Source organism: Mastigoproctus giganteus, chromosome 9, assembly GCF_048544385.1.
Source record: "Mastigoproctus giganteus isolate SK-2022 chromosome 9, ASM4854438v1, whole genome shotgun sequence".
Taxonomy (NCBI): Eukaryota; Metazoa; Arthropoda; class Arachnida; order Uropygi; family Thelyphonidae; genus Mastigoproctus; species Mastigoproctus giganteus.
Window position 1 is genome coordinate 132,444,298 of NC_143583.1, and position 15,392 is coordinate 132,459,689.

The window sequence follows — 15,392 nt, forward strand, 5'->3', positions numbered from 1 at the left end:
GGTCCCTCAGGGCTCTGTATTGGGTGTACTCTTATTTCTAATTTTCGTAAATGATATTTACGTGGGTATCCAAGGTAAGCTGTCAAAGTTTGAAGGTGGGAAGGTTGATTAATAACTCGAGCCGAGTCATAATGCTTCAAAAAGACTTGGATTGATTACATTATGATCCGAAAATGGCAACTAAATTTTAATGCTTCTGAATATAACATTATGCATTTGGAGAAAAAAAAAAATCCTGGAGTCACGTATAAGGTAAGGGGAAAGGAGCTAAAAGTGATTCAAGAGGAAACCACTCAGGTGGTATGGTTCAATCTACATGAAATTTTTCATGCGCTCTAAATAAGTGGCTAGACACATGATGCTCTTCATTATTTATAGGACGTCATTATCTCTCTATACAAGACGATGGTTGAATCGCATTTGGAATGTTGTATTCAGTTCTGGAGATCGCACCTTAAAAATGTCATAGAACTTCTGGAGAGGATTCAGAGAAATGGAACCAGTTTGATAATAGTGCAAAGGAATGTTTATATGAAGGTGTGGATTGAAAAGTTTGGCAACTAGACATCTAAGATGAACGAGACATCTAAAATGAACGAGAAAAGTCTGTTCCTAGAACCAGAGGGCACACATATGAAATCTTAGGGAATAATAGAAGACTAGATTTCACCAAGTTCACCTATGAGCTGTAGGTGGTCGAATGCGAGAATATGTTGCCTCTAATAATGCGGCAGGAGACAGTGAGTCTGGCTAAATTCAAAGCAGAATTGGGTTGAGTGGTTACCTTTCAGTAATGGAAATAGCTTGACTATTTTGCTTGATTTTATTATTATTTTATTTTATTTATTTATTATTTTTTGGTTGATACAGATATGGTCTTTTTTGTGTCATTGCAATTAGTATTGATTGGTAGTGTAAAATGATGCAAAAAAGCAAGCTTACACAGCATTAGTCAAAAAACAAATACTTCCCATATAACCTGTCCATTCCCTGTAATGGTTTGTCTAATTCTGTCTGAAATTTATTCGAACTACTTCCACAACACCAGATGGAAGTTTGTTCCACCAATCAACTACCCTCTGGTCGAAAGCAAATTTCCGTACATCTACCACGCAACCAGTTTAAATTTATGCCTCCTTATGTGCATTATCTAATCAAGAGGAAGGATGCCCTCAACGTTTATCTTACTCAACCTATTCAAAGCCTTAAACACCTCATTCAGTTCTGTTTGCAAGTGCCTAGTTTCCAGACGCTTCAGTTTGCACAACCGAAGTCTTATGAAGGCCTTACTAATATTAATGAGTATGACCTGAAGAAAAAGAATTGTGTAACTCGTTTGAAAAGTCCACCATATTCTGTAATAAAATCATAAATTTTAATATGGTGATCGTAAAGGAGGTGTTCAAGAAGTCTTCACCCATAGGGAAAGATAATATATTACATTCAAATTAAACAAATTATTTATTTCTTTAACTTTAAGAATTCCCCTTGGTTTTCTCGTATGGAAATACCTGTAATATGTAGTTACCACAGATTCTAGGTATCCCGTGTCCAATGGCAACCAGTATCGTGAAGCTGAAGTGAAAAATGAATCGGAATGCACTGTATAGGATCAGTCCTTCCTTCTTATGTTCTCTCATATTCATAAAATATTCGTACCAGAATTCATGCAGTTTGAATAATAAATGATTTGAGAGCAAATTGTGTATTTTTAGCTAAACTACACTCTAGAAATGTGTTTATTTAACTTTAAGAAAGTATTTTATATTTTTCCATGAGTGTCGACTTTGGAGACGCCCTGTATATTGAATCAAAGAGAGTGTATTTGCCTTATTCTTTCTTTCAGAATAGAAAATAGACTTCGTGTTATGTACTTAATACAAAATAAATCGAATGAATGAAATCGTCATCCCAGGTAATCCAATGAATACACTGTCTAAAAGTGGCCCAGTTCTTCTTCAGAAGCATTTAGAGATTTAATGCTTTACTGGCCTATCCCAGGAGACCTTTCCTCAAATTGGAAGAAAAAGAATTTTCTCATTTCTTGGTAAGTGAAAAGAGAAAAACAAGCAACGGTCAGAGAAGTGGATAGCAGACAGTTAAGTACACCAAGAGAGTGAAAGATAGATACGGATAAGTAGATGGACAGAGGCAAAATGCCGCATACGGAAAGCTGATCAATCTTTCATATTATCTTTATCAACAGAGAATCACGTGACTGAGAAGACGTTATGACGTTGTATTTGTCATTGGTACTCAGACTGATGGAGTGGTGCGCTTTTGCGCAGCGTAGTGAGTTTTATTTCCCCCAGTTTATTGCATCGCCCTCCCTTCAGTAAATCCTCCTTCCCTGTCAGATTGTTCCCTCGTTAGGGTTTTCTAAACGACTCACTTCGCTCCATCTTTAGCACCGATGGCAGCGCAATTGTTTATTCTTTAGTATACAAGAAACAAGAAAAAAACGAGCACTTTACAGTTCCAGAAAAAAAAAGCATACGTGCTAGAGATGCAAATTAGATTTTGAAGAAAAGTTGCTGCACTTAAATGAGTTAATCTCATAGTCGGACTTGTTTGAAAGTTGTGAAATACTTTGCTCCCCTTAGAGAGGGGGAGGAGGGAGAGAAAGAATAGAGAGAGAAAGAGAAAATTATGTTGATAGCTTTCCTTTTGCGATTTGTTTTTGTTTTTAATACCTTTTAACATACATTCTCTGCATTGATGGCCGAAAATATGTATTTTTCTCTTTTTACTTCGATACATTCCTACCTTATCGCATTTTTATTTATTTTCCTCGTTTTTGTTTGCATATCTTTACATCTTTGTCACTGTTCTTTGTGAGTGCCAAGCAGCTAAAGCCAAGGGACATCAGCGTCAATATATCGTGTCTGTAAATTGTGTTTATTCTGTGGTTGACGTTCCTGTTTTATGGAATAAAAAACCCAAATATCCGGCGTATTTTTTTACTCAACCATGACACCTTCGCTCGAGATAGACTAATACGGCCAAGGTATATTGGCGGAGTTGAACTGAGGTTCGGGTGCCGCCCTACATAAGACGCTGCACATGTCATGTCATGTCTATAGACAAGGTATAGAAAAACGTTCATACAAGTCTCTCTCCGACGAAATTATTTGCTCCCGTGTACATTGGTAGGAAAAGGGTGAACTACGAGGATTGAGGACTAGCAGTGACGAAGGCAAATACAATTTATCATCTGCTATTTATTGATTACATCCCCTCAGTATACTCACCTTCCAAATCTGTATAATCTTTTCTCATACTCATGGTAACTGGAAATAATCTAAGGGCAATTTTTATCGACACTTTGTAAGGGACTGTTCTATTGAAAGATATTCTGTTTGTTCTCAAAATCCAACCCCTGAGAGGTTCTTTCATTCTGAGAAACCGGTCCAAGTGCAGAAACTCATACTGGCGTATGCGTCTCTGCGACTTGGACCTTTTCTCAGAAGAGTTTGCGACTTTGACTTCCCTATAATGAAAGGCTACAACTAAACACTAGTTAACAGTGAGTAGTTAAGAACTCTTAACAGTTTATATTTTGGGAGGAGAAAAACAGGTTATCAAATACATGGTTACGAGGCATCTTGAACTCAGGTGATGACTTCACAGATTAGAGATTTGTAATATTCTGATCTCGGGAAAGTTAGAGATTAGTTAGGATATGATTCTGAGTTGATTGTGCCGAAAGGGAATAATGAAGGAATCTCAAAATGGTTTTGTTAATGAAAAGTCACATCTGACAAATCGAATAAACTACGACCAAGTTATACAAAAGAATCTGATTAAAAGGATATATCTGGCATCGTTTATTGAGATTTTGGATTTTCGATAGTCTCACGGGAATGGCTTTTGGGTAAACTGGAGGAACAAAGCATTGCAGAATAGTTACTACAATCGATAAAAGCATGATTAAATGGTAGAAAAAAATGTAGTTACGATTATTCAATTATCTGTTGATCTTCGCGGTTCGGTGGAACGAAATTCATGATATTCATCAGCGACATTAATGAAGATATTACAGGTATTTGTGTATTCTTGAGATGACACAAAGATGGACAGGGTGCACACCAACAGTAACTAGTGTGCGGCATCAACAGGATCTTTAAAAGTTATTCAGACTGTCGAAAAATAGCAATTTCTTTCCTGTCATTTGAACAGTTAAGGTCCTGTCATTTTTCAACCACCAAACTGGACCATGCAGTTAAATTAGTTGCTGTATACTTAATATAGTCTCGGGCGAGGGTAGCATAGTTTTTTCTCCCAGAAACTCGTGATTTTCGCCAAGCAAGCAGCAAATTGACCACAGAACATGTGTAATTTACAGACATATTACAAACGGCGCAATAGCCTAAGTTCCTGATGCCTCTATACCCTACAAAACCCAACTAACCACAAACGAAATATATAATTGTGTACTCGCAATTAAAATGTATGTTTTTAGAATTATTCATGCTAGTTTGATGCCATAAGACCCTACAAAATCCTTGTAAATCGCCATAATTGCAAACGTCTCTGATCCTGTGTCGTGCAATAGTATAAACAGCAAATTTTATTAATTTATTCTATGAAAAAGATTTAAGAACAATGTAATTTTTTGAAGTTCTTCCAGCAGTGCGCATAGGCTAGCAGGACAGCAAATGCAGTTCTGTCAGTGATATATGGAACTATTTGAGCAGAGACAAACAGGTGCATATGCTGTTGTATCAATAATAATTAGAAAATATTTATTGGAGTATTGTATATTAATTTGGAAACCACATTTTAGGAAGGATTGCTGTGAAAGGACTATACCATATACAATCTCGATGACTTCGCTGTCATCGTTGCGTGAGGTATTTAACGACAGATGATTTGCATATATAGGTTTCAATTATGCAAAATTTATGGATACTCAGTTTGCATCCTAATGAACGCAACCTTTTATTCTCCCAGAGCCATCTGCAACAGAACTTTACCAAATCTTTAATCTAAAGAAAGAATTCCGGGATTATTTTGCATTTTTGCAGTTTTATGGAATCACGTATTTCCTAATAGTACGTCAGAGGTTTAAATCATTTCTGTCTGATAGTTCCTATAGTAACCAAGAACCATAATATTCCTAAAAGACTAAAGGTGAAGCAATGCTGTGATGTGGCGGACACACTTTGCAATTAATTCTCACACTTGGTGGTAGGTAATGACAGCACTTGCTTTCCATCTTTTAACTCCATTAATCTAACCAGAGCGTGTGAGATAAATGGATTATGGAAGCAAACTTTGTTGGACAGCCTTGCAAAGATCGATACGGGGGACCTACTTTTCCCACAGAATATCTATTTTTTTCCTTGTGCTAACGACCTATCGTGTCGTGTCTTAACTGCTTAGGAGCAGCCCCCGCTACTAAAGTGTATCATGTAAGTATTATCTTAGCAACAGACCAGTTCATTTTTTTGTCGAGAGTGAGAATACAATTTTCACTAAAAATGTTATTAATTTATATTTCTCACACTTTTTGTTCTCGTTAGAGACAATTTTCGGTACTGATTAAATGTTATGGAAATTCATTTTATTTTTAAAATAAAATGAATTTAACATTCATTTTATTTTAAAAATAAAACAATTTAACAATTTAATAAAAGAAAAGATTTTAAATGAATCCACTGATGATGTTTTAGAAGTAAAAAGGAAGGTCTGACATCATACTTAAAACTTTTGCTTGAGATGTGAATAGTGATGGTAAGTTTGAAAAATACGGCCGTTATATACGTACATATTGGATAGCATCTGCGATATGTATATAAAAAAAATAAATAATAATTGGTGGATTCCTATTTTTCCAATTTTATTTTTCCCCAAACTTTTCTAAAAGAGCTAACATGTACACAGGTATATTATTATCCCTTTAAAACTGGCTTCTCTGTAGAGCAGTTGAGCATGACGGTGCTGTTGTATTCTTGGAGGATTATTTTGAATTTAAAAATTCATGGTTGATATTTTTTGACAGTGAATTCCTTAAATTTATCATGGCGAACCTATTCTGTTCACTAATTGTTTACCAAAGGCAATGTAGACATTATTAAAATAGTTCATAACGATGTCTAGACATTGGCGCTGTCCGAGCGAAAACCAAAGAGGGTAAACGTCCATGAAACATGGAGTTTAAAGATTCGTGAGGAATTTTTGTTATTAGTTTTTGTACGCGGTAAAACTAGCTTGGCTTATTATGTAACAAAATTTTCGCGTGGTTAATTCCAGACGTTTACTGTATAAATTATTTTTAATCATACATGCTTCCTATCAACTATATTATGCACAATTTTTTAATAGTCTCGTATTATTGCGAAAATTCTTCTTTCATTATACAAAAATGAAAGAAGTATTTTCGAAGGTTCAAAGTGTCAATCTGGAGAATTTTTAACTTCAGATTTAGTTTTGCTCTTTTCGTTTTTATAGCCATTCCGTCTGGCGAAGATTAAATTGATATTTTTGAAAGATCCTGACTAATGAATTTCTTAAGCTTAAAATAAGCGAATAATAATTTACGTTTGTTATTTTAGAATATCTTCAATTGATTTTCTTCTTTGTTCTAGGCTATTATTTATGCGACTGCTCTGCAAAATAATAACAGTTTCAAAGAATATTACTTAGCATCTGAATATCCTTTAAAATCTTGAAAAGAGAGGAGACATGGAAATGTGTTTATATATGGAAATTAAATTTCATAAAAAGAAGCGTTAACCCTACCTGTTTTCTGACTGCCTATATTACTAGCTACCATTCGGTTTTCGTGCCCTATGGGGCTTATTACCAGAGTGAAAGTCCTATGATGTGCGTGCATAGAATCAGAAATGAACAGAAAGCAAACAGAATGGAGGATTGTTAAAATTCCTATTTTGTAAGCTTGTTTTCATTTCTGTTCAACAGTGAATTTTCCGCAGCATGCTACGTGCTAATTACATTCCACTGGAAATCCGTAGAACTCTAACAGGACATTAAATTCTGCACATCATTCTAAAGAGGTGATGCAAAATAAATGAAGTGTAATTCTTATTTGCTCTCATTTCATATAGAGATAAATCTTGATGTGAAAAGTTACAGCTACCCATTCTTGCCATACTCGTACTAATAAAAGGCCAAAACCAAAACAATAATGCAGTTTGAATATTTCTGTTCACCTCAAAGGGTGGCTCGAATAAAAAAATCTGACAAACCTCTGATTTAAATTGCTTACCCATTAATTCTTTCATATTGATATGCAATTTAGAACCTTAAGCGGTTTTTATGAGAGTTTACATTGGATTCCATTTATGGCATGTGACAATTTAGTTCCTAATCTACAAGTGAAACATATTAATGAAAGATCGGCTAACTCGGCCAAGTTGTGAGAAAAGCTGATAAAAGTTCTTCCACTCAAGATAGCATTCGAACTCAGACCTTTCCAACATGGTATCATAGGAGCGATAGTAATCACTATGCTAACCGCGAGGGCTGTGTGTGGTTTTGCTACACCAAGACAATTTATGTGGCATTCTGTATGTGTTCAAAGCAGCTTATGTTAATCTTCAGCAATTGCTTCTTCATATACTTTCTGCACCACTGAAATCTGTCAGTGAAGAAATTTGCAAATGATGAGTTATCGGGAGGTGATGGCAATTTTGCAGGTACTTTATCGTGAGCCCTCGTGGATAGCACGGTTGGTATAATCACCGTCCTTCTCACACCGGGTGGAAAAGACCTGAGTTCAAATCCTGTCAATGATGGGAGGAATTTTTATAGGCCTTTTTCACAACGTGGTAGAGTTTGTTGATTTCAGGCAAGGATAGCACTGTTTTTTTCTTCCGGAAACTCGAATTGTTTGTCCAGAAAACAGCAAATGGACCACAGAACACACGCAATTTACAAGAATATTATATACTGCGCAATATGGCCTAAGTTGCTGATGCGCCTACAACCCTATAACAACTATACTGTGATTTCTCCGCTGAGAGTACCCATGTTTTCGTCCACCATTTGGCACAAGTGCTTAAATAAGGTTATATAGAAATATAATTAAAGCAGTTTACGGCCTTTAAGAGCTTTACTGCAAGGATTTACTAACACCAATTGGGTAGTGTCAAAGCATCATTTTAATACGCAGTAAATTCACAAGGAACGCAAACAAAGTTTCCAAGATCGGCATCGTTATTACAGCATCTCATGTTATGAAATCCTTCGCAATGAGTTGCCTAATCATGCACTTTCGAATAAATAACTTCTCCAGCAGAGAATAATTTGCTATTTATTCTCTGTATTTAGTGAAAATTTTGTTTGCGTTCCTTGTGAATTTACCGAGTACTAAGATGATGCAAATGATGCTTTTTTAGGCAATACGTGTTTGTAAATTCTCGCAGTGCTGGCCTTAAAGACTTTAGTTAATTTCCTACACCTTTTCTATCTTTTATATTGTGGAAATATTTCACTTCCAGGCTGCCTACTTGTACACTCTGGGTGCCTACCAGCCCACCGATGACGGAACAATAATTCTCGAAACGGTGCCACCGTCTGGGTGGTGCACAGAAAACTGAGAATAAATAGCAATAGTCCTCTCCACTGGGGAAGTGTATTTATTCGAAAGTACACGACTTAGTCAGTTCGTTTGAAGGATATCACAAAAATATGAGATGTTATAATAAATTCCGTTTTTGCAAACATCGTTTGTTTTATCTTCTTCAGATGAATAATGTTGAAATTATTAGAAATATTCGAAATGTTGCCTTTAAATGATCATAACCTTCGAAGCGCATAAATTAGAAAATTTTCTTTTTTATGGTACTAAAGTGAACACAATGGAGGCGGTTCAATACAGTAAGGAAGTTAACATCATTTCCTTCTTCCGGCCATTGCTGGCCAGCCACTTCCAACCTGAACAGGGCCTAGACCGATTCTCCCATAAAGTAAAAGTAGAGCAGTTTCCTCTTATCGATGCTGTCAATGAACCAGACTTCTGTTAATGTCCAATGATTTAAAACACAGCAAGACAATAATCAGTCATTAAAATCAATTGATTCTCTTGTCCTGTAACTGGATCACACTCTAGCAATGCTTTGTTCCTTTCCCAAGCGAAATTATTCAACTGAAATGACAGTCCCATTACAGTGTGCTGGCTACGTACGAGATAATTTCCTTTCTTTTTTAAAGGTGCAGATAAACCCATTAGTTAAATAAATTATCGTGGCAAGGCTTAATTATCATTCTATGGATGAATGCCTCCATAGAATAATGGATCTTGTTCCTTGTTAGCGGGACTCACCTGGGATTACCATGGCAACGGCCCCTCTAGCATGACTGTTCGTGAGATGAGTTCTCTCGCTTGAAAAAATACTCTGTTTTAATGCTTTTATTCTAAGGCGGGCAATTGTTTCAACTGTGACAATGGGGTCTGCAATGGAATAAGGAATAAGCCTCTGAAAGTGGTCTTAAACTTTTTCTGTTGGATGCCACACGCAGCGCCAGAGCGAATTCGTCTTTCAAAGAAATAAACCGGAGAACTTTCAAAGAAATAAACCGGAGAACTGCTGGAATTTTTAAAGCACATTTCAGAAAGAAGTTGGCTAATCTGAAGTAATGCAACGTTGCACAGTATAACAAAGAAGTAAAATAGCACATCCGCGTGTTTTAAAATTAATTAAGACTTTTCTATTTAGTTCCATGTCTTTAATACATAATACCCGTCTTTTCAAATAGCAATAAAAAGTCCTTTTCCTTTCTAAATTAAAATATTTTGGGTCGTTATTCTTTAAAATCTCGTGGAAGATTGCTTGTTTATTGAGTTCTTCGTTTTACATCGATTAGTCCAATTTTTGAAGAGGTGGTGGAGTTTTTGGAATAAAATCTCCCGGTATCGCCTCAGAAAATTGTTCTTACAGGCGATTCAAAGTCCAGGATAGATTTATTTTTCATGTGTGAGCAAGAAGGGGCCATTATGTATGCTCATTTAGAAAGAAAGTGCGTTTATAATAATGAGATGCTCCTTCATTTTCTTCAGTTTGTCGGTCCATTTTCATACCCTTCAGATGCAAAACTGTTCACATTTATACTCTGCGCAACATTTGAAAAGATAGTTAAATCAGGGCATTTAAGATAATGAGAGAAGATAACCAGGAACATACAAGAAATACAACAAAGAACAGCTACAACTCTGAACTTACACACTGAATTTCTGGCAGTGTTGTGTACAGGAGGTTTCAAAAATTGTTTCCAAAATAAGTTTTGAGGTGTGGTGGTGTACTGCAAAGTGTGGCCAATTCGAAATGTTAACTGATGCCGTGCCATTACGTTATCACTGCACACGTAATTAATTTTGAATTGAATTAATTGAATGCATTTAATTAAAGTATTTTATTTAATTGTATTTAGGTAATTAATTGAATGCTGAAATACGCCCAGGTTTTGCTGTAGCAATACGCCTTTTTCATGTACAGGATGATCAGAATGCATTAGATGAAACCGTGTTGAGTTTCATCTCACTACTCATTTCTACTTTCTGTTCATTCCACTTTTATACTCATTTCACTGTTTAAGAACAGTGATATGAGTAGAAAAGGTTTCTATCGTTGGAATGAACTGATAATTTTCTTTTATTATTATTAAGCGGGAAATTTTACTGTCCTAGTTAATGAATTATGATCATACTAACTTCCATTGGTTCTAATAATTTTTTCCTATCTTTCTTTCCCGTAGATATTTTACACCGTTGCCTTTACAGCCGTTGCTTTCCATGTGAACGTTGCTATTGACAATAAAGGTAAGCTACCAATTATTTTACAGTATAACATATGTATTGTATACTGAGCGTATACTAAATGCTTTCGTTGACTTTCTTTTTCTCTGTCTAGAACAGGGTAGTTATGCTTTGGATCGTTGTTGAATTTACCCGCAATGTCTGTCCATCTTTACTACTGTTTCTTGTGCAACCTGATCCTTCTCAGAAGGTGCTGGAATCTTAAAAGTTTTTCTACCCGTTCTTTTTGTCTTATATATATTGGTGTGCAAAACTTAAGGACCAACGCTATTTCTAAAGATTACAACCACAAAATCTTTACTTAAGGTACTCTTTACTGATGAGAGTAGATTCAGTCTCAGCAGCAATTCTGAACGTCAGCTAATCTGGCGAGAGGTTGGCACACGGTATCACCCCGCAAACATCACTGAAGGGGATCGATATGGCGGTCGAGGTGGTCTCGTCTGGGGAGGCGTTATCTTGGATGAACGTACACAGCTCCAGATACTGTAAGGCCATACTGTAACTGGTGCACGCTACTGTACTGAGGTAATCCTTCCCCATGTGCGTCTGTTCTGAGGTGCCATTGGCCCCAAGTTCGTGTTTATGGATGATAACGCTACACCCCATCGCACTGCAGCTGTTGATATGCTTTTGGAAAGTGAGGACATTGTTCGTATGGATTGGCCTGCCCGTTCCCCGATCGATCTAAATCCCATCGAACACATATGGGACGCTCTGGGGAGACGCCTAGCGGCACGTCCACACCCACCAGAAAATGTTCACCAGCTGAAGATGGCGCTGACAGTGCTATGTCCCCATTTTTGAATAAAGTCCCTCTGTTGTTGTGTCGGTGTTGTTTCCTTCATCATTTCTGTACCTCACGAGGTTCCTTTGGTATGCTTTTCCCATATCCAGGCCACTCCTATGAGAAGCTACAGGTGAAAATCTGACTGGTCCTTAAGTTTTGCATACCACTGTATCTTCTTCAATTGACTGGAAATCAAATTCATAGCTTTGCTGATGAGAGCACAGTACATTCTACTTGGACAAACTAAGTTCTGCAGAAACAGCCAAAGTAGTAGAATATTCGCAAGGGGAGGAGGATTATCTGGAACCTTTCTAACCCACCTCTCTATTCAAGAGCGAGCAGTCAGATTAGTAAATGATCCCGCTCTAGCTAACTTCACTCTCACACTCATCTTTTAGAAATTCGTAATCAGATGGTGCTCAAGAGTTTGGCCATCCGTCTGGGATCAGTGAACATAACATTGAGACTTTGTCGATCTTGCCGTTTCATTTGCAATTTTAAGTAAGAGAAATATGCCGGAAGTTTGAAGTTTTAATCTTCTACTTGTTCGTCCTGTCATCAAAGGATTCCGCCCTTTGCATTCGACCGTAATACCATCGATCGTTCTTTTTGACAATCCTCCCATTCGCGCATCTCCCTAAACAAGGAGGATCACCAGTTTGTGTCTAACTAATGCACTCGTGCTTCCTACGTCTGCTACACCTTAGCACGTGAGCATGAAGACAACACGTTTGTCCCCAACACAACGTCGACGCTCTGTGTGGATTAATCATTGCGGTCACTAATTAATTACACTCCCGAGTAATCTTCCTTCCGGTATATTTAATTCTGTTTAATAAATGGCACTGCGTAGAATTAGAAATTATGAAACTCGGTCTGCGGCTTGTCTGAAATTCGTATAAGATTATTAAATCCTGCGAACTGAAACAAAGTTTCTTCAAAAATGCGTGTTATTCGTATCAAGGCTTGTCCGCGTACATTATTCTTGTTTTATAGAAGTCCAAGTCACGTGTTTGTGATATCCACTAAATTACTTTACTTATGAAGCTATAATGATGTCAGCGATTTATAATAAAAATCGTATAACTGGTTTTCACTTATCTTTCAGTTCTCCTTGCCTTTGGTCTCATAGCCTTAATTCTTTCAGGCCTATGTGTGATGTCTTCGGCTCTTCTTCTTGTGGGATTGTGTGCGGTAAGTAGGTGCATCGTACATTATTTAATTCTAGAAAATCTAGAATTAATTCTTATTTAATTATAGAAAATTTCCGTATATTAAACCAGCATACGAGGGCTGTTGTTAAAGTAGTGGTAACACTGTCCTATTCACGTGGCATGCACTACCTGTGGCATGAGAGAGGATAGTTGAACAGCGGTAGCAGTTTCTTAAGTGTACGTCAATGGGAAGGTTGTTTCGCTAGACGGAAAAATGTAAGCGCGTGCTGTAGGTGCTGTGAGCTATCTATGAAGCAAGATCAACACTGAAGGCTAAAGACTAAAGTCGCACGGGTGCCAAAAGCAAAACAATATTTCCATGGTTTGTAGGAAGAATGCAGCATGATGAATGGCACCGTTCAAGTTCTACTTATTCAGACAAGAACCAGGGATGGATGTCATCCTATCCTATGCTATTCTACAAACTAATACTATAAATAAATGCATCCTTGTGGTTAAAAAATTGCTCTTTCCACTCCTTTGTGCCTTCGTGGGGAAGGAGAATTTTTTTTCACTCCGTGGACAAATTAATCGACCAAAGGGAAGGTTTTATGGGTCCGTACCCCGGAAAATCTCGTTTTTTCCATCCAGCAAAACAGGTAAACCCGACATAGAACCAAGAAAAAACACACACTTCACTAAGATTATATATCTCATGGCATTAGTTGCCTTGGTAACAATTCTAAATAATTGAAAATTCTTCGTATTAAACTCCTGGGAGAAACATTTGTGCCTGGCGACGAAAGTTTCGCCATTTCCTGAAACGGGGTCAATTATCATGCACGACAACGCAAGGTATTATGTTGTTGGAATGTTGACGTTATTGCAACTGTGGTAATGAGAAATTCTTGAGCACCACGTCTCCATTCTCCGTGGAACTTTTATTTGTTTCACAAAATGAAGGAACTACTCAGTGAGCAACGCTTTTGACAGCGCAAAACATACCTTGAGCAGCAGATCACTCCCCCACCACTCCGAAAATTAGGTAGGCTACTGGTGGTATTAGAACTTCTGCATGATTAAGGATTGAGTTTTACAGGTGACAGAAAATTACTTTGTAAATAAAGCTTCTTTATAACAGTTGTTTCGAACAGCTTTGAACAGCTGTTCCTCCAGTTTTGAACAGCTCTCGTAAATGTAGCATTCATAATGAATACCCTTATTATTACTCTTATTTCCTGTAGGAATTGTACCATTAAAGATATTATGGGTAAACTTTAAACACGTGTCTCTCAGATTATTCAGATTTGTCAATTACCAGCTGAAAATTTTACAGTCATATCCGTTCTTCCTCTCTTCCAATTAATTAAAGCTCTTCTGTTTGTTTTTTTATTTTATTTTAGGACAATCCCCGATTACTCATGCCATGGATCGTATCTCTTTCCGCCACAACACTCGTAGACGTCTTCCTCTCCCTTTATCTCATATCAGATGTGGTAAGTACCTAAATACAACAGTGTGTTCTAACTTTAAAAAGCAATCATAGTCCGTATTCTTCCTAATAAGAGTGGAACCGCGAAGGATGGCCTCGTTGCTAAGGATGACCTCGGCGATTATAACATAAAAATGGACTTGTATCAACTTCCGATACAACAGAAGCCTATTGATAAAATAATAATTGATACTTGTTTATTATTGATATAAATATAAACACTTCTTTGAGTAGGATATTTGGAAATCCTTTTCTTGAATTCGTATTAAATTTCCCGTGAAGTGTTATGTTTTGCGTTATTGCACACTCTTTTTCTTCCAGTTGAAAGTTTTCTAAGTTTCGCTCGTAAGCAGAAAATTCAACTGAGTTCAACTTTCTCAAAAGAATCAATGAAAGCACTTAGACTCCTCTGGGAACAGGATGATGACTACTTTCTCCGGGGGAGGCGAAAATGCAATTTCCGTGTAAAATCATAACTTGGGCGACTATCGTGACATCTAGTGGCACAGTGGTTATAATATTCATAGCTAGCATTACCCAAGTATGGAACGCCTCGCATCTGGATACCACCGATACGTCATCAGATTTTATTTGAAGATATTGTCAGAGAAGGTGCAATTCAAAATTCAAATATTCGCAAGAGTTCTCAAAAGGTGAGCGACCTCTTTCTAAGATGAGACATCAAGCAAGTTTTATGATCTTGTAATCCAAGTAAATGTTACTGATGTATCTGAGCACGTAGTTCCCCCCCTCCCCCTTTGGACTCAAGTAAAATCCATTCTGAGCTTTTCGAAGAGGTCATAAATATGAAGTGTTAAAAGGAAGTTGTTAGCGCAGAGACTGGAGGTAATAAGGACGTGAGTCTGTAATAAGGATGTAAACTTCTCTTTTAGGTAATATACATTTCCAATGGAAGAGGAGGGGAATGTCAAATTAACCCGGAAAACTACTGCTGGAAAATATTCACTGGATTTCTTTTTACGAACGACCGCTATTTATCGGAAGTCAAACGTAAAACTCACGAGCGACTCATTACACGGAATGTTAGCTTTGCTCTTGTAACTGTTGACAAGCTCAGTTCAAATCCTCGAAGTAGTTTACTTCATCAGGTCGCGGTATGGCGAGATGAAATATTTCTGGGGTTAGTAGGAAGAGATTCCCCATTCATCATCTCTT

At 37.0% G+C, this 15,392-nt stretch overlaps 1 protein-coding gene across 2 annotated transcripts in view; it reads left to right on the forward strand.

Annotated features, from left to right (window-relative positions):
• The window catches only part of LOC150080741 (uncharacterized), a 45,505-nt gene that overhangs the window by 21,674 nt on the left and 8,439 nt on the right, over positions 1-15,392 (forward strand). Inside the window, exons 2-4 of one of the 2 annotated variants that reach the window (XM_090381543.1) lie at positions 10,720-10,783; positions 12,679-12,764; positions 14,128-14,220. In XM_090381543.1, coding sequence (XP_090237669.1) covers positions 10,720-10,783; positions 12,679-12,764; positions 14,128-14,220 — 243 coding nt within the window. The remainder of the gene's footprint in view (positions 1-10,719; positions 10,784-12,678; positions 12,765-14,127; positions 14,221-15,392) is intronic. The other variant, XM_090381544.1, reaches the window with a different exon arrangement.